This window comes from Lagopus leucura, unplaced genomic scaffold, assembly GCF_019238085.1.
Source record: "Lagopus leucura isolate 7727_CA_CO unplaced genomic scaffold, USGS_WTPT01 Super-Scaffold_100043, whole genome shotgun sequence".
NCBI classification, from domain to species: Eukaryota; Metazoa; Chordata; class Aves; order Galliformes; family Phasianidae; genus Lagopus; species Lagopus leucura.
In genome coordinates, this window is record NW_024962290.1 from 1,837,612 (window position 1) to 1,862,265 (window position 24,654).

At 52.5% G+C, this 24,654-nt stretch overlaps 1 protein-coding gene and 1 long non-coding RNA gene across 3 annotated transcripts; one reads left to right on the forward strand and one right to left on the reverse strand.

Annotated features, from left to right (window-relative positions):
- Positions 1–5,430: 5,430 nt before the first annotated feature.
- Positions 5,431–6,073, forward strand: LOC122187100. The gene is made up of 2 exons (XR_006181238.1): positions 5,431–5,673; positions 5,861–6,073. It is a non-coding gene; the product is annotated as an uncharacterized LOC122187100 (long non-coding RNA).
- Positions 6,041–23,096, reverse strand: CTTNBP2NL (CTTNBP2 N-terminal like). Of its 2 annotated transcripts, XM_042884347.1 has the most exons (5): positions 23,003–23,096; positions 19,655–19,762; positions 12,988–13,218; positions 10,772–10,879; positions 6,041–10,046 (listed from the first exon to the last, which is right to left on the reverse strand). In XM_042884347.1, the coding sequence occupies exons 2-5, from the start codon at positions 19,751–19,753 to the stop codon at positions 8,565–8,567; spliced, it is 1,920 nt and encodes a 639-aa protein (XP_042740281.1). In that variant the 5' UTR covers positions 19,754–19,762; positions 23,003–23,096; the 3' UTR covers positions 6,041–8,564. The 2 variants fall into 2 exon arrangements, with proteins under 2 accessions (XP_042740281.1, XP_042740282.1); XM_042884348.1 differs by lacking the exons at positions 12,988–13,218; positions 19,655–19,762; positions 23,003–23,096 and adding an exon at positions 11,164–11,777.
- Positions 23,097–24,654: the final 1,558 nt, after the last annotated feature.

Genomic DNA, 24,654 nt, shown 5'->3' on the forward strand with positions numbered 1-24,654 from the left:
TGCACAGCATCAGAGCACACTACACTGCATGGCACTTCATTGCACAGCATCAGAGCACACTGACCACACTGCACAGCATCACACCACGCTGCAGCACACTGCACTGCATCAGGCCACACTGCATCACATTGCACTGCCTCAAACCACACTGCACAGCACCACATCACACTGCACTGCATTGCACATCACACCGCACTGCATTGCATTGCACCACACCACACTGCACTGCACCGCATTGCACATCACACCACACTGCATTGCACCACATTACACCACACCACACTGCACTGCATTGCACCACATCACACCACACTGCATTGCACCACATTACACCACACCACACTGCACTGCACCACATCACACCACACTGCACTGCACCACATCACACCACATTGCACTGCACCACATCACACCACACTGCACTGCACCACATCACACCACATTGCACTGCATTGCACCACACCACACTGCACTGCATTGCACTGCACTGCATCACACCGCACTGCACAGCACTGCTGGCCATGTGAGCACAGCGGTGCTGCTCACCCTGCATGATGCAAAGCAGCCAGTCCTCAAAATCCCGCCTGATTGAGAACAAATGCCACCTCCACCTCCACACGGCTGCCTTGCAAAGCAGCCCAAAAGGCTGTTGTATGTTTGTTAGAGCTAATCATGACTGACATTACGAGAACCAGATGATGGTGGAGCCAGGAATGCGCTCGCCCATTAGTCACTTCAGATAAATACAGTCATCTGTTTCAGCAATATGAGGGCTGCAGAGATTAGCCAAGAGGCACAGGCACACACGCCTGCAGGAACATCACAGTGACCCGGGTCGGCCACGAGGAGGGCAGCATGGGGCCGAGATGCTGTGCTGCAACTTCTCTGTGCCACGCTGCACCCCGGCCTGCAGCGCTGCCCTGCACAGAGCAGCAGGGTGGGTAGCGCATGGTGTGCAGTGCTGTGAGCACACAGCCAGGGCTCTGTGCCTCATGGCTGAAGCACGCGGCGCTCCTGTTTCCACCCACAGCACTCAGCACAAAGCTGAGTCCCGTGGGGCTGCGGGCCGGGCTCCTGCTCTGCACTGCCTGCACTTCGTTTTCCCCCTTTTTTAATTCTTTTTCTCCTTCTTTCCCCCCCCTCTCTTTTTCTTTTTCTTTTTTTTTTTTTTAGTGAACAACTTTATTTCCCACTTTGACACTCACCAGAGCCACCTGGGAGCCTGCCTGCCAGAAGGAGAAATGGCACAAGAGGAAATACATCTTCACAACCCTGAGAACAGAGAGCTTTGGAATCCGCGTCCGTAAACACCATCGCTGTGCACTGAGCAAACCCAGAGCAGGTTGTGCTCTGGAGAGTGTAACCCCACCTCCACCGCTGCTTTTCTGAATTAAAACACTGTGAGGGAAGCAGGTCCTGCTTGTCCTTCAATGACTGCGTGCTGCAGGCTGGGGGATGCTGCTGGCTGTGAGCACACGGACCTGAGAGCTGGGAGGGACTGCTGCCCTGCAGCCATCCTTCTGAGACGGTTGGGAACCACACACCATCTAATTTAGGTTAGATACTTGGAGGGTGGTGAGGCACTGGAACAGGTTGCCCAAGGAGGCTGTGGATGCCCCATCCCTGCAGGCATTCAAGGCCAGGCTGGATGTGGCTCTGGGCAGCCTGGGCTGCTGGTTGGTGACCTGCACACAGCAGGGGGTTGGAACTGGATGAGCACTGAGGTCCTTTTCAACCCACGCCATTCTATGATGCTATGATTCTATGATACAGGTGCACAGAGGTGGCTCTGTGGCATGGGGACAGCAGCCAGACAGGGAGCAAAGCCCAAGGCCAGGCGATGGGCTGCGATATGCAACGACATGCAATGCTGACACGTGGTGACATAAGATGACACGCAGAGGCACCAGCAGCATGGTCTCTCCTCCCTCACCATACATGGGCTACCTGCAGCATGCTGGGTTTCTGCACACCCAAATCCCATTCCTGCATCTCTGACCCCATCGGCCGGGGCACGGCGGGGCTGCATGGAGCTGCTGCCTGCACTGCCCTGCTGCCTGGCCTTTCTCATGCTGCTTCTGTCCATGGGAGCCTGCACACACAGCAGTTCCACCACCACACCTTGCCGTGCTTCCTTCCCACACCTGTATTTACAGAGACATAAAAAGAAATCTACAGAAACACTGCTATTTTATTTTACAGTGGTCAAAGCCTGATCTTGATTGAAGACCCTCCCCAGCATCACTAGAGCAAATAGGTGGGAAGCCAGCGGGAAGCTACACAGGTACAGAACAGAATTTACTCTCCCAGCATCACCATTTCCCTGCGCCCAAAGCCAACTCTGCATTTGTCATGGCAGCACTGCAGGCAGAGGCCCCAGCATCACCTGGGGAAGCCCCCCAGGGCCGCTGCTCCCCAGCCCCATTACGGCCATCCCCATACTTCAACACCAGCCCTGTTTGTACTCCTTCCCTCCCCAAAGTCCTGTTCTACCTCAAGGATTAAGCTTTCATCCTTCATTATGAGTTTCTCCCCCAGGCAACGTTTTCCACGAAGAAAAAGGAATTTCTGGGATTTTGCTTTTAAGAGATTATGTTACTAAGCGAGTGTGTGCTTGTGCCCCAGCAAGGAGAGTTCCTCATACCTCCAGGTGATTTGTCACAACCTGTGTCAGCAGGGCAAGTGCTGCAGCTCTGGTTAGATGGTGATTTGTGGAGAAGCACCCATCACCATCCTTGTGCTCCTGGGAGCCCAGTGCTGCTGAACCCACTGCAGGGCAGCCCTAGCTGCAGCACTGTGCTCAGAGGCTTGCACCAGAAGTTTGCACCAGAGCTTTGTACCAGAAGCTTGCACTGGAGGCTTGCACCAGAGGTTTGCCATGCATGCACCTGGCTGCTCTGTACACAGAGTGAAGTTGTGCTTTCCTTGGCAACACCTCTTGTTATTAAGCCTATTTCTGGCCGCTCGATTAAGACCAACAAATTAACAGAAGGCAAACACGACAGCTAACATTAACCTTGCAAAAGAATCCCAACCTGTAGTTACAACAAGAAGGCATAAACACAGACTGGAAAGAACAACAGCCACACATTCAGCTCCAGCACTCAGAGCAGAGCCGTGCAGCCAGCAGCACAGGTGCAGCTCAGAACCCCCCACAAAGAAGCCCCCAGCCCTCAGCCCCCCTCCCAGCCCCCCGCCTGCACCCCACCCAGCACTGCAGAGCTATGAGTCAGCGCTGAGTCAGCCCTGTGCCTTCAGCAGCACTCACTGCACTGCACTGTGCTGGGGGACGACGCAGAGATGCGTTCCTGGAGAGGCCGGCAGCTTTCCCATTGCTTTGACTGCAGTCATTATGTGTAATAATTAAGCGGTGGTAATTGAGGATTGCTTACTGAGGATGCTTGAGCGTGGCCGGCACGCTGTCCTGCTGCCAGAGCAGCTGGCCGTAGCCCTGTGTTGTGAAATTAAACAATCACCAGATTCTCCGCTGCTTTTTGATAAATTGTTGGTTGATTCCCCCTTTTGAAGTCAAGAAACAAAACCAGCAGACCGCTGCATCCCAGGAGAAGCTCTGTTTGAACACACGGGCACAGCAATAGGCTTTGTCCTGCACAAAGTGGCCACAGCTCCAGCACACAGAGAGCAGCTGAGCAGGGCTCAGGACGGCGGGGCAGCCCGGCACACTGAGCACAACCCCCATGTATCACACACGGACACACACCACCACAGGTATCACAGGGCCTCAATCTGATTAAAGCTTTTCTACCCCCTACCAATGGTCAATTCCATAAAGTAGCTCACCCAGGAGACTGAACTCATTTCATCCCTGAAGTCTAATTAAAGCCATTAGTGTATTTCTTGTCTTCCCGATAAGATCAAAGCATTCCAAGAGCCGGTCATTATCTTATTTTCAAGACAATTATACATCGTGGAGCACGGATTGATCCTGCCTCCAGCTGTATGCATTTATCTCTGTCTATCATCGTGTAATCTGTACCATCAGACACGGTGTGAGCACAGCCCATCAGCTGACAATGCTCACCCTACTGCATTCTGCTTCACCCTCGGCTACAGCGAACAGCAGAGCTGCACGGGGTGCCCACGTCCGTGTTCCCAACCCCACAGCCATCAGCACAGCCCCCTCCCAGCAGCCAAACGCAGGGCTGTGCTCGATCCCATCAACCGCAGCCCTCAACGCTTTGCACGGACGCAGCACCGGATGCACGGCGGCCAACTGCATTTGCGCTGCAGCGGTGATGCAAAGCGCAGCCTCCTCCTCGTGCACGGAGCAGAGCTGCTGTTCCCCGGCACTGCCAGGCTCTGCCCTGCCCCGACCCGGCCGTGGGGCGCAGCCGCCTGTGCGGTGCCTTCCGCTCACATAAACACATCTCCGGCAGCTCATGGCCCGCGAGAGCGGAGCTGTGAATTTTCATCTCTCAGCTAATCAACTCGCCCTCTAGTCCAAACTTGTCAGGAGTTTTATCCCTGCCCTGCCGGCCCTCCTCCCGGCCCACGGGTGACAGGAGACGTTCCCATCCCTCCCAGACACATCCAGCTGCTACAAAAACAAACAGCCTCCGCGGGCGATGCCTGCTGGCAGACAGCGCTGACCCCAACCCGCTGCCCCCGGCCCCATAACGCAGCACCACGCGGCGCAGCACCGGCACAGCGTGAACGGACGGCACGGCGGCGTTGCCCCGAACGGGCATTTATTAATGGCAGCTTCTTGCCGTCCTCCTGTGACAAAGCATTAATCAAGCGCTGCCCTGGGAGGCTCCTGCGGATGAGAGGCAGCTGTGGTCGCGGACGGCTCCCGGAAGCCCCGTCCTCTTTGGGAGCAGGATGAGACCGTCAGCTCTCTGTTCTGCTTCGTGCTGCATTACCTCCTGCCAGCCCCACCGTACCTGTGGCCCTGCAGGTGCACGGAGAGAGCAACACAGAGCAGCGGCAAATGCACAGCACTGCAGGGAGCTCCGAGGAGGGGTTGCAGCACGCAGCCGTCCCCGGGGGCGATCGGCAGCAACGGGGCGAGCAGCTCTCACCCGCCCGGCATCTCTGCTGCCGCTAGGCCGATCGCAGGAAGACTTTTCACAGCGGCTCTCGGCGCCCAAAGCGGGTCCGGGTTGTGCAAACAGCGCACGGTACCGGGCTGGGTCACAGCGAGGCGATGCGGGGCAGCAGAACCTCAGCGGCACCGCAACGGGACGCGCGCTGCCATCCCCGCGCACACAGCGCCCCCTGGCGGCCGGCGGTGGTTCCGCTCGTGCGGCACATCGCCCCGCGCCTGCAGGGAGCGCTGCGGGAGCGCCGTCCGCTGCATTGAGCTCCGCTCCGCAGCCGCCGAGGATCATCCATGACTTCTCACCCGGTTGGGGCCGCTGCTGCGCTCCTCATCCCGGCCTGGGCCGGAATCACCTCGTTTTGCCCCTCCCTGCCGCCGGAGCAGAGCCGCTCCGCAGCATTGCACCCAGCGGCACGTACAAAAGCAGCTGATTCCAGGTGAAACAGGACCATCCGTGCACCGAACGAAGACGCGTTCTTCTTTTCTCCAAGACAGAACCCGGCAACAACCCACAGCCCGCAGCCCTCACTCCAAAGCGAACCCCGCACTCCCAGCGCAGCCCCGGGCGCGGGCAGACACGGGAGCGGACTGACTGCTGACATAGAGAAACTGTGAGTCACAGCTCTGCCCACCGCCCTCACCGGGAAAACAGAGCCGCTCTGTGCCGGGCTTTGCACGGCTGTGGCCCTGGGTTCACCCCGGGCGCTGAATGGGCGCAGTGTGCGGGGACGATGAGTCAGTGCCGCCCGCACGCACCGCGGCACCGCCCGAAAGCACGACGGGCGTCGTTGTTTATAGGAAGGTTCGTCGCATTCCAGCAGCTCCAGGCTCGCATTCCGCCTCTGGCAGCACCGCAGCGCTCAGAGATGAACGACCAACCCGCACAGCAGCACCGAAAGCCGCATCCTTCCCACTCCCCGCAGCGGGGGGAGCAATGCCGGACCCCGCACGGCTCACAGCTCCAAAGGGCAGCTCGAGCAATGTTAAAAATAAAATCCTTTATTGATCGTACGAATGTTTAACACGTTTAATGCCGTCAGCTATAAAAATGATTAAAGACTTCAGCTCGGTACGTTTGGCTTTACAAATGTACAAGTGTTAATGGATTAATACTAGAGCACGCGTCTTTGCACTTCATTATACTCTGTTCTCCAGTGACAACTCTTGCTTGTAACAGGTGTGAGTTCTAGGAGTGATATTTAGCTGCTTTCACACAGAGTCTACATGGACATTCTACCCTTAAGCTCCTCACTGAGTTAAATGGAGCCACTGCCATCTTTGTGCTTAATTTCCCCCCCCCAGAGATCGGCTGCTAGCAAAAATACATTCTTCTGCATACCCCTTCCCATAGTATATAGTAGAAGAAACAGTACTCAGTGCATTTCCTAATAAACTTCATTGTAGCCTCTCTATAGAGCTATAAGGAGGGGGGATAATACAATTTACACCAACGTAAAAGCAAAGGAACGTGTTAAAGCAGTGTATACAAAGCCTTGCTTTTGAATCAAAAGCCACATGAGGGCCTGAACCCATCTGCCCATCCATCTCTAGGATTACACTCACCGAGAGGAGAAAACAAATCTGCTATGAGTGTTGAAAAAGAGGAGTAAATGTGCTTCCCAAAGGGCTGCTGCTGCTCCCAGGGGTGAGGAACTATGGCACAAACAGCACGACTTGAAGGTAGATGGGAATGGATCTGAATGTCTGTGCAGGGAGGGCAGCAGGGGCCCTGCGGGCAGCAGCCGCTTGAAAGCAGCACACAGCTCTGATGTCCTGCAAAGGGAGACCCAGAGCTCAGGGAACTCATGAAGGTACAGCAGTGCATCCTCCCAGCTGCAGCCGGGCGTTTTCTCCTATGGCAAAGTGGGACGTGTTTTGTTTAATTAAATATTTAACGAGGCTGAAGGAGAAAGCAGCTCCGGCTGCAGGCAACCTGATGCTTCTGAGTGCAGGATCTGCTCGCAACCAACACCTGAAAAACGAACTCAGGGTTTTGCTCTCTGCCTCCACCCCCCAGCATTGCCCACAGGCACTGCTGACTGCATGGAGCCAAGCACTGCATGCAGAACGAGGGCAGAGCATCGCAGTGAGGGCTGCATATCCTGCACAGAAGCAGCTGCTCTGCCCCATTTCGGTCCACATCGCTTTTCTCGCCTCAAACTTCACCCTCTGCCCCTTGCTCTAAATGATTTTTCATCTCAGAGGATTCCCCTGCTCTCTTTTTATTCAGGAAAGGCTCCAGAATAGACTTTGATAATGCACTGTGTACTTAATACGTGTGTGTGACATTACCCACACACAGGACAGCAATTATTTGGTTCCCTATTTGCAGCAGCCAATGAAAGCCAAAAGACCCACAGCTAACTCCAGGTCAGCTGGATGCCATGGGTGCAAATGATGAACAGAATTATTGCTTTTGTGTAGAGCAGAAGATCCCACATTGGAAAAAACCTGTATCATATGGACTAGTGTTTTGGTTCTCTTGTTTTCAAGTAATAGCAAGACCTTGATAAAGTAATAGCAAGATCCTTTTCTCAGAAGTTCTACACACAACAGTAGAATGCTTAAAGAAAGTGGAAATTAAAAGGGACGCACCAGAACCTGGAGTTCAGCCATCGAAGCACGCGGGATGTGCTACAGGAAGGCAAAAAAACTGCTTGGACATTGAATGCAGAATGATAGAATGGCTCAGAGGTCGGAGGGGACCTTAAAGACCACCTGGTGCCAACCCCTACCCTGGGCTGAGTGCCCCCCCAGCACATCAATAGGGCAGCCAACCCGACCTCCGAGGATGGGGCACCCGCAGTTCTCTGTTCCAGCACCTCACTGCCCTCACGTACAGCAAGGAAAGCGGGTTGTATTGCTCAGTTCTACCCCAGGAAACTCACGTTGCTTCCCAAAAGCCATCCTGAGGGATGCAGCGTGGCTGTGGCTGCCGCAGCAGTTTGGTGCTCGCCTTACAGAATCCCACAAGACATTTGCTGACTGAACTGCAGCAAATGGAAAGAATCAAAACCAGTGTCGCCCTAAACATTCACGACTCACGGAAGGATTTGATCCTGCAGCTAGATGGTCCCCATCCTCACCTTTTCCAGAGGATCATTCATATTGGAATGCAGGCTTAAGTTCAGGCACTTTTTTTGTTTATATATATATATAAAATGTTCATCTGGAGTAAAAAGTCTGCAGAAGCTTTTTCTGCTTAGTTTCTAAGTAGCGTTTCAGTCCCACTTTAGCTTGATAGGTTAAGGACCAGTGCAGGGTTCCTGTTATTGATTTGACTGTTGCCATGAGACGTTTTGAGGCTGCTGTATATAGCTGTAGTTAAGGTTTCTTCATAAACAAAAATATTTTCCTACCTATTAAAAAAGGAAAAAAAAAATATACTAAATGCTTTATACAGACAGATTCTGCTACTATGGAAATAAATAACACGGAGTGGAAAAAACAGTCCCTCAGCTCCAGCTAAGCCACGGAATGTCACATTCACATTTGCTGGAGACTAGCTGCTGGTTGGCAGGAGGATCTCAATGTCTTTGCCATTGGACACCACGGCGTTGTTGGAGCAACTGCTTGCCACGTCCATGGGGGCACCCAGGGAGGATGACTGAGAAGAGGCTTTGGTGAGCGGAGCTGGAGCAGCAGGAGACTGAGCCAGGCCAGGTTTCTTTGGAGGAATGGGTGGAGGGTTCCCTCTTTCCACTCGAGGGATGGTCGGTGACTTAATCCCAGGAGACAACGGGCTGAGCGGGCTGGAAACCTTGCCAGGGCTCGGAGAATGACCAGATTCACTTTTAGGGCTCACAGCATTTGCCAGATTTCGATAGTCCGTGCCAAAAGGTGAGCTGTTAGGGGAGACGGGTTTAATCGGTCCCTGCTGGCTGGTAAATCTGGACAGGACCTGAGTGACCGTGTTGCGCGCTAACTGCTTGGCAGCAGAGTTATCTGCTAGAGTCGGAGACAGATCCCTCGCTGGTGGGCTCTGCAGGCCGCTGCACTGATGGTCCTGTTCAGCTTGAGACTGAAACTTGTGCCGAGCTGCATGGAAGCGCTGATTGATCCCCACCTGGTAGGAGGATTGGTAACCAGGGCTGCCTGCAGGAGCTCCCACCAAGCGTTTGCTCAGAACGGGTGAGGAGCACGGAGATGGGGTGAGGGAGGAGGCAGCCGTGCTGCTGGGAGACAGGGAAACCCCGCTGGAAGGGAGCTGGGCCAGCAGGTGCACGGGTGACTCCGTTCTTAGGGGAGAACTTCCATTCTCAACTGTGTTCTCTGGTGTTGCCCCAGTGGGTTTCTCCTTCTGCACTTGGCTCTCCGCAGCGTTTGCCTGCAGCTGCTCACCACCTGCTTGTGTGTCAGTGTCGCAATGACCATTGGATTTCGCATAGGAATGAGTAGGTGTAGGAGGGCTGGGAAATGCAGTGTGCACAGCTTTGCTTGCACCAGTAGGATTTGCTCGGTCTGCTTGTGGAAACTCTGTCTGGCATGACACAGACTTGATGGCAGGGCTGTCAGTAGCAATGCCTCTGGACATCACAGAGAGGCTTGGCTGCGAAGGCTCAGTAGGACCGTGCTCCTGGCAAGCAGCCTCCAGCTCTTTCAGGGCTTTCTTCAAAGATTCCACTTCTTCTTTCAGTGCTTTTGTACGGTTCTCTTCTCTGTTCAGCTTGGCTTTCAGCTGTTCTCTTTCAATGTCGAACTCCGAGAGTTGCTTTTCTACTTGTGCTTCCATCTGTAAGCCCCGCTTCCTCTTGGACGCCAGCTCCTCCTCCAGCTTACTCACCTTACTCTTCTCTTTTTCCAATTTCAAGCTCAGTTCTGCCGTCTTCTGACTCTCTTCTGCTGCTTTGGCAGTGGCTTTCTTGCACTCTACAACAAGCATGGAGGACAGCTGCTTGTGGCGTGCCCTCTCCTCCTCCAACTGACTCGAGAGCTTCTTCTGCTCCTTCTCAAACTTTTTCACCTGGGATTTTTCAAACTCCAGCTGGAAGACAGAAGCAAAGAAAGGCTGTAATGGAAACACAACACCTCCTGAAAGCAAACAAAGCCCAACAACCCAAAAGCAAAAGGGGTTACTACACGTGTTGGAAATATTCCCCAGAAAAAGATGGCCGTGCCTAAGATGAATAAAGCAGTTCTGCCTCTGGTGTCTGCAGGACAGCCTTGTACAACAAGGAGCTCTGCTCACGTGTATTAAGGATTATTACTTACCAGTAGTTACACTGCATATAGAATTCAGTTGGCAGTGAGCTGCACGCAGCTGCCATGAACTGATCTGAGCAGGTGATCTGAAGCAAATCTTCCTTCCACCCCATTTACTGCTTTGTCAGTTTGCCTTTTAGAAGCACTTAAAGTGCTGATGTGTTATGTATGTTTATTAAAGCCTGCAGTGCTTCAGTAACGGAAAATAGCAGCTTAAATATTTATTATAATCTCTGAACAACCCCCCTAGGAGACCTTTCATGACTTATTCTCATTTTCGAGTACTAGAAAGCATCATCGCTTGTGAGCAGAGCTCTGCTCTTGAGAACCACACAGATTTCAGGCTGAAAAGACTGCAAAGCACTCGTCTACAAACAGCTTACCAGAAAACTAAGGCTGCTTTTCCTATTGAAATGATAAAAGCTGGGGTAGCCTTACAGAGCAGCAAGACCCTGATATTCTTTTGACACTGAGGTGTGATCTGGCCCCTGTAGCCACAGGCTGTACCTGCTGGGTGAGCCTCTCCCGCTCCTTCTCCAGCATGTAGGTGACATCATCTCCCTCTGCTGTGTCCTGGGCATGCCTCTGCCTCTCCTCCTCCAGGTCCAGGATCACCTGCCAAACAAACATTGGTCACCATAGTGCCCTGCTGTGCTCATAAGGCTGAGCAAAACACAGAGACCTACGCCCGCTCTGCAGCCAGCTTATATGAAAGAGCCACCACTGTGGCCTCAGGCATCTGAGCACAACAAGTCACACTCTGTCATTATTTCATAGTTGGGCCAGAAAGAAGCAAGAAAAAATCCCACATTTCACAAGTCCCCACTTTATTCTCTAAGAGCCAGGCTGCATTTTGTGCTCCAGAGGCTCGTGTCATCTGTCACAAGGCTGTACCTTACCTGCCACTGGCTGCACTGTGCCCTCATCAGCACCTCCTGTGTGCACCTCCAACAAAGCCAGCAGGAGCAGAGCACAGGGCACCACGGGCTGCAATTTGCACACAGATTGCCCCATTTGAGGACTGCAGAGCGAAGTTTATTTTAAAGAACATTCATTTGTTCTTCCACTTCAGAAGAAGATGAGCTCTTGAAATGCAACTGCTTGCCATAAGGACCCAGTTAAGGAGCTCCTTCAGTTTTTATGCTGAATTAGATGAACTGAAATTCTATTAACTCAACAAGAAGAAAGCCAAATATGGTGGAGTCTCTTGGGTAAGTTTGCATCACCCTCCAGACCTCCAGGCTTTCCAAAAAGCAGTCACCAGGAATTTACAGCAGCTTCTCAGTCTTCCTGCAATTTAGGCTTCCAAACAATGCTTGCATATCTTTCAAGTACACAGGGAACCTTTTTATTAGAGGAAAAGGGGGGAGGGGAGGGGAAATCTGATTTTCCTGTGAATATTTAGCTGGATTCTTGTCTGAAAGGTGACACACATCATGCTTCCCATGACTCCCAGCACCAAGGGGCAGCTGAAAGCTCCAGCTGCCAGCACTCAGCACAGCAATGGGAAGTCCAGCTGGCTGCTCACATCACTGTGAAGTTTCTGCATCAGGAATGCTTCACGCTCCTCACAGACTGAAAGAACCTTGCTCTGTCTTATCCCCATCAAAACAGATGCAGTAGCTAAAAATACACTTGAATTTGGCGCTGTAAAGCTAGCTGCTGGGTGCCACTCTGATGCAAGCAAAGGCAAAATCCCAGCTACTTTTCAGTATGTGAGGCACTGGAACAGGTTGCTCAAGTTGGTTGTGGATGCCCCATCCCTGCAGGCATTCAAGGCCAGGCTGGATGTGGCTCTGGGCAGCCTGGGCTGCTGGTTGGCGACCTGCACACAGCAGGAGGTTGGAACTGGATGAGCACTGAGGTCCTTTGCAACCCAGGCCATTCTAGGATTGTGTGTGAAGAGGTTGAGAACACAGTGCTGCAATGCAGGTCCTAAAGATGCACCTGAGGGCTCCTCCCAGGAGCAGATTCCAGTGACACACTTTTGGGTATTTCCTCTCAGCCCCGACCAGGCAGCAGAACCAAATATTTGACCATTTGGCTTGTTGAGATTTACTGTAGGACAAGAATAACCCCATGTAAACACAGATTTGTGTGTTTGTTTTCTTAAGAGCTAAGTAATTACATAAAGAGAATGCAGTGTAGTGGGGCTTTGAGTTCTGTACACTGTGGCTTTATCCTCCTCTAATAAACTCAGGCGTGCCTGAGGGGCAAACCTATGGGAAGAAGCCTGATAGAAAATCACTGATGGCACCACATCCAAGGTACACTTCATGTACAAGTGAGTTATTAAAGAGACCAAACAGCACGAAAAGCAGCTTTGGCCATGTCACACTGTGTCAGGAAAGTCATCTTATAGGAGGCGCTCTCCCATAAATAGTGGTACCAAATCCTTGATGATCATGGAGAACAGTGATGTGTCTGCTGAGAATTCAACCATCCAGGAATTCTCTGACATTTGGTACTACATCTCTTGGTTCTGGGCAAGCTAATTCCTTCTGCATGTCCTTAACAGAAACCTCTTGAATGCATTTCAAATGTTATCATTGCAGTTGCTGAGCCTCCCAGTTGCATCACGCAGAGTGGCAAAAAGCTCTCATGAAGGTACACAGTCCTTTCAGTCACCAAAATCCAAGGCATTTCAGTGTTTTTATTGAAAGCAACACATTTTCAAAATGCAACTACTAAACTCTGCACAGCTTATTTGAAGCAAAACATACCTTTCTGTGCCTGCTTTCTGCAGCAGCTAGTTGGGATAACATCCTTTCCTGCATATTCTTGCAATGTTTCATCACCACCTTCAGGATGGATAAGGGATTGGTGCATACTGGCTGCTTTTCACCATGATTTGCCTCCTTCAGGGCTTCAAAATCTCTCTGCAAAGCCATTAATGGATCACTGATGTTGTACTTTCCATAGCGCTCTTCAATGAAGGTGTCTCTGTGCTGGGCCTGCCGTATCAAAACAAATTTGCATTTCAGTATACTTATAATACAACCCTTGCTAAACGATAAAAGGAAATCATTGATAGTTCAGACCCCCCTTCCCTGATTTTCCACTTAAAGGTAAAGAAATGCCAGCAGTCTGACACATGACGGCCCATTATCTGCTGTGTCACGTTAAAAGCACTTAGCTCACAGATGAGAACAAGGCAGTAATTCATGTGGCAGAAGGCAGTCAAGCAGTTGACCCCCTGAGCAGGGCAGCCCATGTCCATGTGGAGATGGGCCCCATGGGCCACGGATGGACACGGCCAGGCTGGATGTGGCTCTGGGCAGCCTGGTCTGCTGGTTGGTGACCCTGCACACAGCAGGGGGTTGGAACTGGATGATCTTTGAGGTCCTTTTCAACCCAGGCCATTCTGTAATTCTATGACATTGCTGATGAAGGCACTTTGAACACAGAACAACGTCAGCATCGCTGTGCACTTCCTCAGCAGGAACAAAAAGGGGCAAACCATCACCAAGCATCACCCATTTCTTACAGGATTGCTTAAGGACATCTTTTAGGTAGGAGAGCCCCGGTCTGACTGACAAATACTTCTTTCTCTGCTCTCTTTTCATTGCAACGGGTGCTTTCTGACATCTCAATAAACAGCACTGAGAAATAAAATGCTTCCCTCAAGCATACAGCAGCGAGTGGTGCTCCAGACACTGCAGCTGGAGCAGAAAAGCAAGCTGATGTAACAGAACTGTATAGCTCAGAGGACTGACGTGATGCACATTAAATCTTTATTTCAAATACCAACTGAGACTTCTCAGTCCTGTTTATACTCTAAGATGCAGCCACGTGATGAGCATGGGAAAAAAATAGCAACCAAAGGCAACCATTGCTCCCACTAAGGGAAAAACGTATGGGTTGCCTTGGAAAAAGGAACAACAAAAGCACTTCTCTCTCCACGTCTCCTCCACAATCAAACCCACTCGGAGACATTTGTCCCATCAGGCTGAATTCTAACCCTTGCAGCAAACAAACACGCTCCCAAGCACTGCTCACCTCTTCCTGGGAAAGCTGGGTGTGACGGTTCTGTGCTTGATCAGAGCTTAAGATATCATTCCAAATTTACATTTGGGGAAAGAAAAAAAAAAAAGAGGAAGGAAAAGCTTAGCCCTGGAAATGGGAGGGCAGCCCTGGATAATGAGCCACCCATGAGTTAGTGAATCACAGGAAAAAACACAGCCTTTTTTTTTTGGTGCTGGGGTGGGGAACTTCAGCTATGCTGAAGAATTCATAAAAATGACTCAAGCAAACCTGTCTCCAAGAGTCCAGGGGATGTATGAGTGACTCAGGCATGGCAGAGGAGCTGCCCACCAGGTGAGCCCCTGGGGACGCCCCAAGCAGTGCTGTGCCCCTGGCTGGACAGCAGGGCAGCCCTTCAGTTTGCTTCTGGTCCTTGTTCCCAATCAAAGCTCAAGGAGCTGGGATTTACCGCCCTGTGTGAGATTCACACCTGCTGCACGCAGCCTCTGGTTCTCGTGCATTCAGAGGCTGCAGAAATAGCTGCACTCCCACCCGTGCTCCTGGTCAGCACTGGGCTCTGAGCTCTGCTGCAGGTCAGGCAGTTTATTTCCTGCTGGGAAAGAAGTTCCTCGCTGTTTTGAGCAACTCAGTACTTTCCTGAAGGAGCCCGACAGCCAGATGAGCTGTGACAGCACTGATGGCATTGTGAAGTGCAGCAGAGCACCAACACGAATTAAAGCTGTCCAAAGTGCAAAAAATACCCTGTAACCAGCTCCCCCTACATCAAATACTGCTGGTTTACGGTGCTGCTTTGACATCTGGGCCACTGCACACCTGAAAATGCAGATTCTGCAGGTGAAACTCAGTACTGCAGGGCCACGAGGTGCCACAGCCATCAGGATGATGGGGACAGTCCCAGGAATGCCACACTGCAGTCACCCCAAGGGTGGTTCTGCACAGCTTTGGGGCCATCCTTTCCCCCAGTGCCCTCCCATCACACCAGGGTTACACACAAACAGCTCCAGCAGCCTTCACTCTGAACTGGAATTCAGTCTTAAATGCACTTTTTGTTCAACTTTCCAAACAGCAGCAGCTCAATGATGGGAGAGAAATACTCCACAAATGAGCTCAGCGTGGAAGAATCAGCTTAGATCTCAGATCCCACTGACTGTAACAGAAACCCATTGGAAATGGAGCTTCAGAGCAAAGAAATCATTTCACAAAAAGCACTGCTAACCCAGGAATACAAGATCCAATCTGCAAAAGCAGAGATGACATTCTACATACATCCCACAACATCACTGCTCTTAGAAGGAAGGTGCAATCTCCTGCAATTAGATCTCTGTATCACCTCGAATATCTGTGCTTCTGCTGCCAATACAACCAGAGCTGACAGAGCTGGAGGGATGATTCCTGTGCAGATGAGCAAAGCAAAGCCTCACTGTGCAACAAGAGACTGTTTTCTCTTGGGATTTCTGTGCTGCTTTGGGCTGAATTTTTCCCATCTTTTTGTTTTTTTTTTTCCCCTTTAATAAAAGATTTCCTTTTACCGAAGCCTTGTTTATGAGACAGCATTTTCTCTGCCTTCAGTAATTTTTACAACTCATTTTACTGGAACACCAAGAGGGGAATTTCCAAGTGTTTTTCTGGACACGACGCAGACTGCGATGCCGGAGCGTGGGATTTAACTCAGGGCACGACACAAACATGTGTTAATTAACCACAGTTACTGCACAGGCAGTACAAACACGCACAGGAGTTCCTCCTTCATGTTGCAGAGTGGCATAATCTGTAAATAGCTTCTCCCTGCCTCCAACTTCCTTATTAGCTTTGTTCCATGGAGCCTGGAAGTCGAGCAGGGCCGGGGGCCCAGCGGAGCTCACCGTGCTGATGGCAGCATGCAGCAGGGATATCACTCACACACAGTGCTCTGAACCACCACCATCATGCTGCAAACCAACAGGAGCACATGCCCACGGGAGGGCTGTTATCAGCTCTGAGCAATGTGAGAAATGTTCTCAGCAAACACGGAGTGGCACAGAACTGCAGCTCCCCATCTCAGTGCCAGCCCCCAAAGCTGTAAGAACAGCAGTCAGAAAAGCTGGCGTTGCAGATCGGGCAGAGCCCTGCTGGATCTCAGCTGCTCTATAAGCCCACCCTGCCCCATCTGCAAGAGATTAACAGCACCTGTAGTGGGTTTTTTACACTGCTGAACTTTTTCCTGTTGAAACAGAGAGGTCGATGCTTTTGTTTGTTTGTGCACTGTAAGTAAACTTGCAAAGCCACTGACAAATGGACATTTAATTGTGCAGTGCATTAATACTGCCAATTACCCAGGTTGGAAGGGAAGCAAGGAACTCCAGCTCACGGTCCTCAGCACAAAACAGTTTCTGCTCCAATGCATATTGCCTCCGACCTTACCACAAAGGAATCTGCCAGAAAGCTGCTTCCTGTTCTCCAAAAATAAACAGAACTTCATTTCCAGCATGCAGAGAACTCTCATTTGAGGAGCAGGGAACTGTGCTCTGAATTACCCACACAGACAGGGAAATACCAAATGGCTCTCAGCAAACCCACCAGCAGTTTCTGCACGCAGAGTGAGAGCCCTGCCCGCAGTGTTGTGCAACCCGACAGCATCTGGGTTTTTTGGATGATTTAAATATGATTACAACGACGGGAAAGGAGATTTAAGGGCTGCTCTGCAGAGAACACTGAGATTTATGCAGTGGACAGGAAGCGATTTTTGGTTAAACAGAGAAGACAGCGAGGGCAAGTTGGAATAGGGAGAGGCATTAATTAGAGCTGACCTAACAATTGCTCTTTATAATCTGAATCCAAGCACCTGAGCAGTGCCTCCATCGCCCTCCAAACCTCCCCAGATGAGCCCTGGAACTGTGCAGGCAGGACTGAAGTGTGGAGGAGCAAAGTGCCAGGCAGGGGGACCTCATGGAAGGGGAAAGCTATTTTGGGATCTGTCATCTGTGCGCATGGATCCTCTGCTAAATGCCAGATGGTGAATGCTTTCCTTTAAGCACACAGGATATCAATTAGTGCAGGCTGTGCTATAATCAAATTACAAGTTGACAAATTAAGGCACTTTTCCTATGCAAGCTCTTGCTCTTTCCTCCAAGGTAACACAGGGTCTGTCTCAAGAACCCAAAGGGGTCAGAAGTATTAAACTTGAATTGGAGGTCAAAGCAGCCCAGGGAGAGCTTGGCGTTTGGAGCTGTGCAACCACCAGGTTACAGCTTTCATTTAATTACTCCTCAGTTATGAGTCCCAGGCAATCTGTGCCAAAAGGTATTTCAACCGTGTTAAACTCCTCCTGCAGGAGAGAACTGCAGGTTAAATTTCAACAGGCAGGTGTACGTGGAATGCCTATGGAATGGAGCAACGTTCCTTGCAGTGGTCCTCTGTGCTTCCCTGTGTGCACTGCACGTGGTTTGGGAAGGCAGCAGTGCTGCTCCTACATGGCAAGGCTACCATCAGCAAAATAAAATGGCAGTAAGAGTGAGTATCCCAACTGTTTTAAAGGGGCAAAGCTGTACCTGACAGCACCTCAACCACTCCTACTGACGTGCCATAATTACAGAGCCCTGTCTCCTGAGTAGTTTTCCTCTCTGAGAAAGCAGTAAGGAAGTTGAAGTAAAGCCAGGTTAGAGTGAGGTGCAGCCCTGTGATGCTGCTCCCTGAAATGGGAGGCACAGAACCACTCTGGAGGATGGGATTTCTTCATGGCACCGTGCTTCCTTCAGACATCAGTACCAAAGTTCACCAAATACAAGAACAGTTCAAAAGGCCAGAAATGACACAGGATGGCCTGGGTTGGAAAGGACAACAATGATCATCTCATTTCAACCCTCCTGCTGTGTGCAGGTCGCCAACCAGCAGCCCAGGCTGCCCAGAACCACATCCAGCCTGGCCTTGAATGCCTGCAGGGATGGGGCATCCACAGCCTCCTTGGGCAGCCTGTTCCAGTGCACCAGTACCAAGCAGCCTGCACCCCATGCACGCTCACCCCAAGGTTTCCAATCCACACAAGTCTCACCCAGCACAGATAAAACTCAGGCTGCCAAAGGCAGTGTTTTGTTCATTCCTTCCTAAGGAGCGGGGGCAAATCGCCAAGAAACACCTAATAAAGACACAAGGGCACGACAACAGCACGAAGCTGAGCATTACGAGAGGGAAGCCAAGAGCCTTAACGCAACAAAGCACAACCAGCACCAAGTGGAAGCTGCTCAGCAAGAACTGAAACTGTCAGCATTACATTTAGCATGGGAAAACAAACAGCAGATTTGAAACCACACGCTGGTACTGCCTGCATCTCGTGCAGACAGACCCGTGACAATCCATATCCTCCTCCTGGATGGTGAACGCTTTAATTTTAACGAGCAAACCAGAAAGATTAACTGCTATTTGTGTTAGCTAGATGTGGCCTAACCACAACAAGTGCTGGTGCAGTTTAGAGAAGGATTTGCACATAGCCAGCTACAGGCATTACTGAGCAATGCGTGTCTGACTGCCGACAGATCAAACCTGCAGAACACCTTAATTCTTATTGGTGACAACGTGTGACAGGACAGGAATAATGGTCCCTCCGACAGCCCTGTGTGAGTGCACACCCAGCAGAGCTGCACAGCCATGCCGGGAGGAGCCTGTTCCCACCTGAGCTCATTGCTGTACTCAAATAATTACAGCTGTCAGAGCATAAACAGATGCAATCGTCGGTTGGCAGCACCAAATCACGGATGAAAATCAGGTTTGTCAGCACTCAGCATCCCCCGGATATCTGTGGCAATCATGGAGAATGCACGACAGCCACTCCTGCCTCACACTGCAGCAGGGAAGGTGCCATCACAACACAGCCAGAGAGACCTCTGCTCTTCAATCCACTAAGGGGAAAACAAGCAACAAAATGGTTTCCAGCCAAAGGGGAATTTCTCAGTTCCTCAGGTCGAGTGCCAGCAAAGCACCCCAGAGCAGGGGGGGGTCAAAGAGGAGTCAGGAGGGACACACAGCACTGCCTCTGCCAGCAGCACCTGCTCACATCAGCTCAGCATAATGCAAAGCCACGGAGGCTTTTTTCTTCGTGTGATGTCATTCTCAGCAAAGAACTCATCTGTGCTCCCTCCTGGAGGGAAGTTCCGCTTTAGGATTCCTTCCCTACTAAGTCAGAACACAACCAGCACAGGAAGTCTAACAGACCTTCTTCTTTTCTCAGGACAGCAGAACTCTATATCAGAACTGATGAAAGCACACGCAGCACTGCAGTTAAACACTGAAACGCCTCTTGCAGCAAGCTTACAACAGATTTGGAGGCACAGAGCAATATACAAATTTATTATCTAATACTGTTGGTACTAAGACAGGATCCTAAACCAGTAGTGCTGTTGACACTTGTCCCTTATCAGGGCACTTACAACATACCTTTAAGGCTTCTATGACAAGATCCCTTGCTTCTAACTCTCCCTCCAGAATGCTGAACAGCGTCAGTAGCTCTGGTTTGCTGAGTTTTTCCAGATTCATCCTGAAAACCTGAAAAACAGAAGGCAGAATATCAATACACACAGAAACACCTCGCACACGAAGTTGTGACGCATAATCTCTATTTAACTTCAGCTCCCAGTTTTCCAGCCTGCAGCTTCCCTGTGGGAAAGCAGAGCACACACAACACAAACGCTTTGCTCTCCTCTGCTCCACAGACCAGTTGCAGAAGATTCATTTTTCACCTCTTCCCAAAGGGTCACAAACATATGAACACCCAGACGGTGCAGGCAGAGCCTAAGGGCCAATGCAACAGCACAACCTTCCCCAGGAACCAGTTAATGGGAGAGCAGGGATATTTAGAAGCAGTGCTACTGTGGGTTGCACATCTGGATCCCACAGCTGCAAACAGCACTGAGACTGAAGGCAGTGATGAACACAGCCCAACTTGGGCCACCTCCACAAACCCAATGGCAAGCTTAGCATTGCAGTGCGTGTCGGAGGAATGCCATCCTGCACTGCTAATGGAACAGGCCCAAAGGAAAAAAAGAAAAATGAAAATCAATGCCACTGAAAGCATGCATTTAATTACTATTCTTTCAATACTGCCATCATTTATGAAACATAACTTCACTGCTCATGCAAGAATGAGGATCCAACACCTGAACTCCATGCACAGAAAGCTGTTTTTCACCTCTTCTATATCTCTGCCAACACACTTTCACTGGCCTCTACTACACCTCTATGTTACATTACTTTACTAGCAAACAACAACAATCATTTCTCCTACTAAACCCTCATCCCCAATGGAAATATTCCTCATGCTGACAGTCTCATGCTCTGCAGGTTGGTCAGAAAACACCCTGCGACAAAAGAGCCACTCAGACCTCCAACCCCACAGCAGAGGTCAGCAGGAGGGTTTAACCCCCACAATCCCAGCAGCCACAACATTCAGCTGAACTCTCATTTTTCTGAAGCCTTTGCTACTTCACAACCCATTTGCATAGCGGTGCCTCTGGAGAATCATGCCCAAACACAAGTTCTGTCTTGTTTGCACCACAGCAGTTTTCCAGTTGCTGGGAACAGAAAGTTCTGCTTGCAGAGCACTAAGCAGCCTTCACACAGCAGGAGAAATCACAGGTCTGCTTTGTGGCAGCCCTGCTCATCAGGCAGATCTCTCACCATTCAGCTTTGGGCAGCAGCTGCACAGAAGGGCAGCCTTCCTACAGCCTCTACAGGGCCATCCCATCATTGCTGCTGCTCTGAGCCCAGCACCAAGGGGCTGCAAGCCAACACAGGCCCCAGCAAAACAGAGCTGCACTCTGCTCCCAAAGCAGTGATGCTGAAGCTCCTTCCGCCCCGAGTGGCAAAGGGCAACCAGCAGCTGCAGCCACTGCAGGCACTAATCGCTTCTATATGCTAAATGCCCCCATTGTGACTCACACTTCTGCATTAGAAGAAATAAGCCGTGCTATTCTTAACGTGCCTCCCTGCTTACACTCTTTAATCAGCTTCACAAGAGAAACAAGCCCTGCCCTGAAATACACCCTGTGTGCACTCCCAGAAGCGAAGCAGAGCAGCACTCACACGGCATCAGCCCTGTGGCTGCGCTGAGCTCTGCACAGCACTCGGCCCAAAGAGCTGATGAACACACAGCTCTGAGCCCCTGCAGCACCAACCTCCGAGCCCCGAGTCCCTTTGCACAGGGACACATCCCTCCTCTCAGCCCTTATGAACAAACTGTGGCAGATCTGTTTCACCGCTGCCCTGTGCTGCCTGGTCCCATCACCCGAGAGAAGCACCATCATCCCATTTCACATCACAACGAGGTCTGGAAGCCCCGCAGGACTCACTGCCCCTTACATTACAGGATCACAGAATGGCCCAGTGTGGGAGGGACCTCGAGGACCATGAAGCTCCAACCCCCCGCCACATGCAGGGCCACCAACCTCCACATTTCATACTAGCCCAGGCTGCCAGGGCCCCATCCAACCTGGCCTTGAACACCTCCAGGGATGCACGGGGCATCCACAGCCTCTCTGGGCAGCTGTTCCAGCACCTCACCACTCTCAAAGTAAAGAACTTCCCTCTGACACCCAACCTCAATCTTCCCTCCCTCAACTTCAAACCATTTCCCCTTGTCCTGCTGTTATCTCCCCTTTCCAAGAGTTGACTCCCCTCCTGTTTGTAGGCTCCCTTTAGGTACCAAAAGGCTGCAATGAGGTCACCCCGCAGCCTTCTTTTCTCCAGGCTGAACAAGCCCAGCTCCCTCAGCCTGTCTTTTTCAGGGTGCTGCAGCCCCCTGATCATCTCTGTGGCTCCTCTGGACCCTCTCCAACAGCTCCCTGTCCTTCTTGTACTGGGGGCTCCAGACCTGGACACAGCACTGCTGGTGGGGCCTCACAAGAGCAGAGCAGAGGGGGACGATCACCTCCCTGCCCCTGCTGGCCACCCCTCTGCTGATGGAGCCCAGGATCCCATTTGCTTTCCAAGCTGTAATCACACACTGCTGGCTCATGTTCAGTTTTTCATCCACCAGGACCCCCAGGTCCTTCTCTGCAGGGCTGCTCCCAAGGACCACTCCTTCCAGTCTGTATAAATGCCTGGGATCCATCCGGCCCAAGTGCCAAACCTTGCACTTTATTGTGTTGAACCTCATCAGGTTCACCCAGGCCCACCTTTTGAGCCTGCTGAGCTCCCTCTGAATGGCATCCCTTCCTTCCACATTCAGTCACCCAACCCGAGCAGAGCACCCAGGCAGACCGCAAGGACGGCGTTATTTAGTCTGCAGACATAAATATTATTCCTCGGTCGGAGATAAACCCCCACCTTTGGGCAACGAGCGACGGCTCACAGCATAAACACGGATAACGCCTAAACGTAAACTTCCTCTCCGCGGTGCACCGGGCAACCGCAGCGTCTCCTCAACCGACCCCAACCCAGCGCTCCCACCCCACACCGCCGCTCGGCCCTACGGACGGCACCGCTCCGCTTCTCCCCCCGTACAGCCCACACGCCCGGAGCCGTTCTCCCGTCCCCGGGGAGGGGCGGCATCGAGGGGGCGGTGACGGCCCGGATCGCCCACGGGAACGCGGAGGGGCAGCAGACGGACAAACGGGGCGATACCAACGCCGCCCGCACGCAGCGGGCCGGGATCGCCGCTCCCCGCTGCTCCGCAGCACCGCCCCCCGGAGCCCCGCATCCTGCGCTGAGCCCCCGCTCGCAGCCCGGCCCGGCGGTGCCGCCCCCCGCCCCACCCGCAGCCCGCAGTAAGGCCCCACCGGCGCGCACCTGCCGCAGTCCCTCCGGACGGAACAGCACCGCTGAAAACGGACCGCGCCTCCACCGCCCCCCGGAGCCGCACGGCCCGCAGCACCGACCTGCCCTGCCCCGCCCCGCCCTGCCCGGCCCGCGCCGCCGCCGCTGCTGCCGCCGCCGTTCAGCCCCGCGCCCGTGCAGCCCCGCCTCTGCGCGGTGCCCACTGAAGGACGGCCCGGCCGCCAATCAGCGCCGCCGCCGGGGCCGCCCGCGGACCAATCCGCCGTCAGGAGGGCGGGGAGAGGGCGTGGCCCGGCCGGCGGCGGCGGGAGCGACCAATCGGTCGGCTGGACCGGGGCGCGGGGGGCGGGGCGCGGGCTGAAATCCCTTTTGTTCGCGGCGGCGGCGGCGGAGAGAGCGGGCGGCCGTGATTGGCGCGTCATTTCCGGCGCGGGCGGGGGGACGGGGCTGCTCCGGGCGAGGGCGCTGTCCGGGGCCCCCAGCCGAGCCCCGCCTCCTCCCCGCGCCCCCACAGCGCCCCCCCGCGGCGCTCTCGGCGCTGTGCCCGGCCCGAGCTGAGCGTGGCTCCGCAGCGCCCCCACGCGGCCGCCGCCCTGCCCTGCAGCTCCGCCCGAGCGCGGCTTCTCAGCGCTCCGGAGCGCCGCGGCGGTCCCGGCCCGTTCTGTTTCGCGCAGCGCTTTTCCTTTGCGTATTTGAACTCTTCGTGTTTCGACCGATCTGTTTCTCCGTGGCACCTCCTCCTGTCGTTCCTCCCGTTTCCCACCACTCACTTCCATCGTGCCGTGTAGGGACGGAGCGCCTGCAGTGTACAAACATGTCCTTTGGTTATTTCTAAAGCACTGCAAACTCATCTGTGCGAGCTTTTGGAACGCCTGGACCTCCTTTTTTTTATTTCCAGTTCTGGGGATGGGGATGGATAGTGATAGTTCACATGGGTTCCCAGTGCCATATCAATGAGCCACACAGTGCAGCCACTGCCACTCCCCACAACTGTCAGATAACAGCAGGGCTGAAGCAGAAGAGCTTATCTCTGCTCATCAATCTGAGCTTATCTCCACGCCCAATTACAGGTTGTGCAATTTTAGACCTTCTACGTGGTGTATATAAGATAAGCACTACAGAACACCAGAGAGAAATGCATTAACATTCTGGTGTTCTTGCATGCAATATAGCTACATCCCAAATGCCATCCCGGCCTGATTGCGTGGCTCTGCATGGCACAGCACAGTGTGGTACAGCACAGTGTGACACAGCATGGCACAGCTTAACGTGGCACAGCACAGTGGCACAGCACAGCCCAGCATGGCACAGCTCATTGTGGCACAGCATAGGGTGGCACAGCACAGTGACACAACACAGCACAGTATGGCATAGCACAAAATGGCACAGCACAGTACAGCATGGCACAGCACAGTGTGGCATAGCACAAAGTGGCATGGCACAGTACAGCATGGCACAGCACGGCATGGCACAACATGGCACAACATGGCACAGCATAGGGTAGCACAGCATGGCACAGCACAGCCCAAAACAGGATGACACAGCATGGCAAAGCACAGCATGGCACAGTATGGCACAGCATGGCACAGCTCACTGTAGCACAGCACAGCATGGCACAGCCCAGTGGCACAGCACAGCACGAAGTGGCACAGCACGGCACAGCA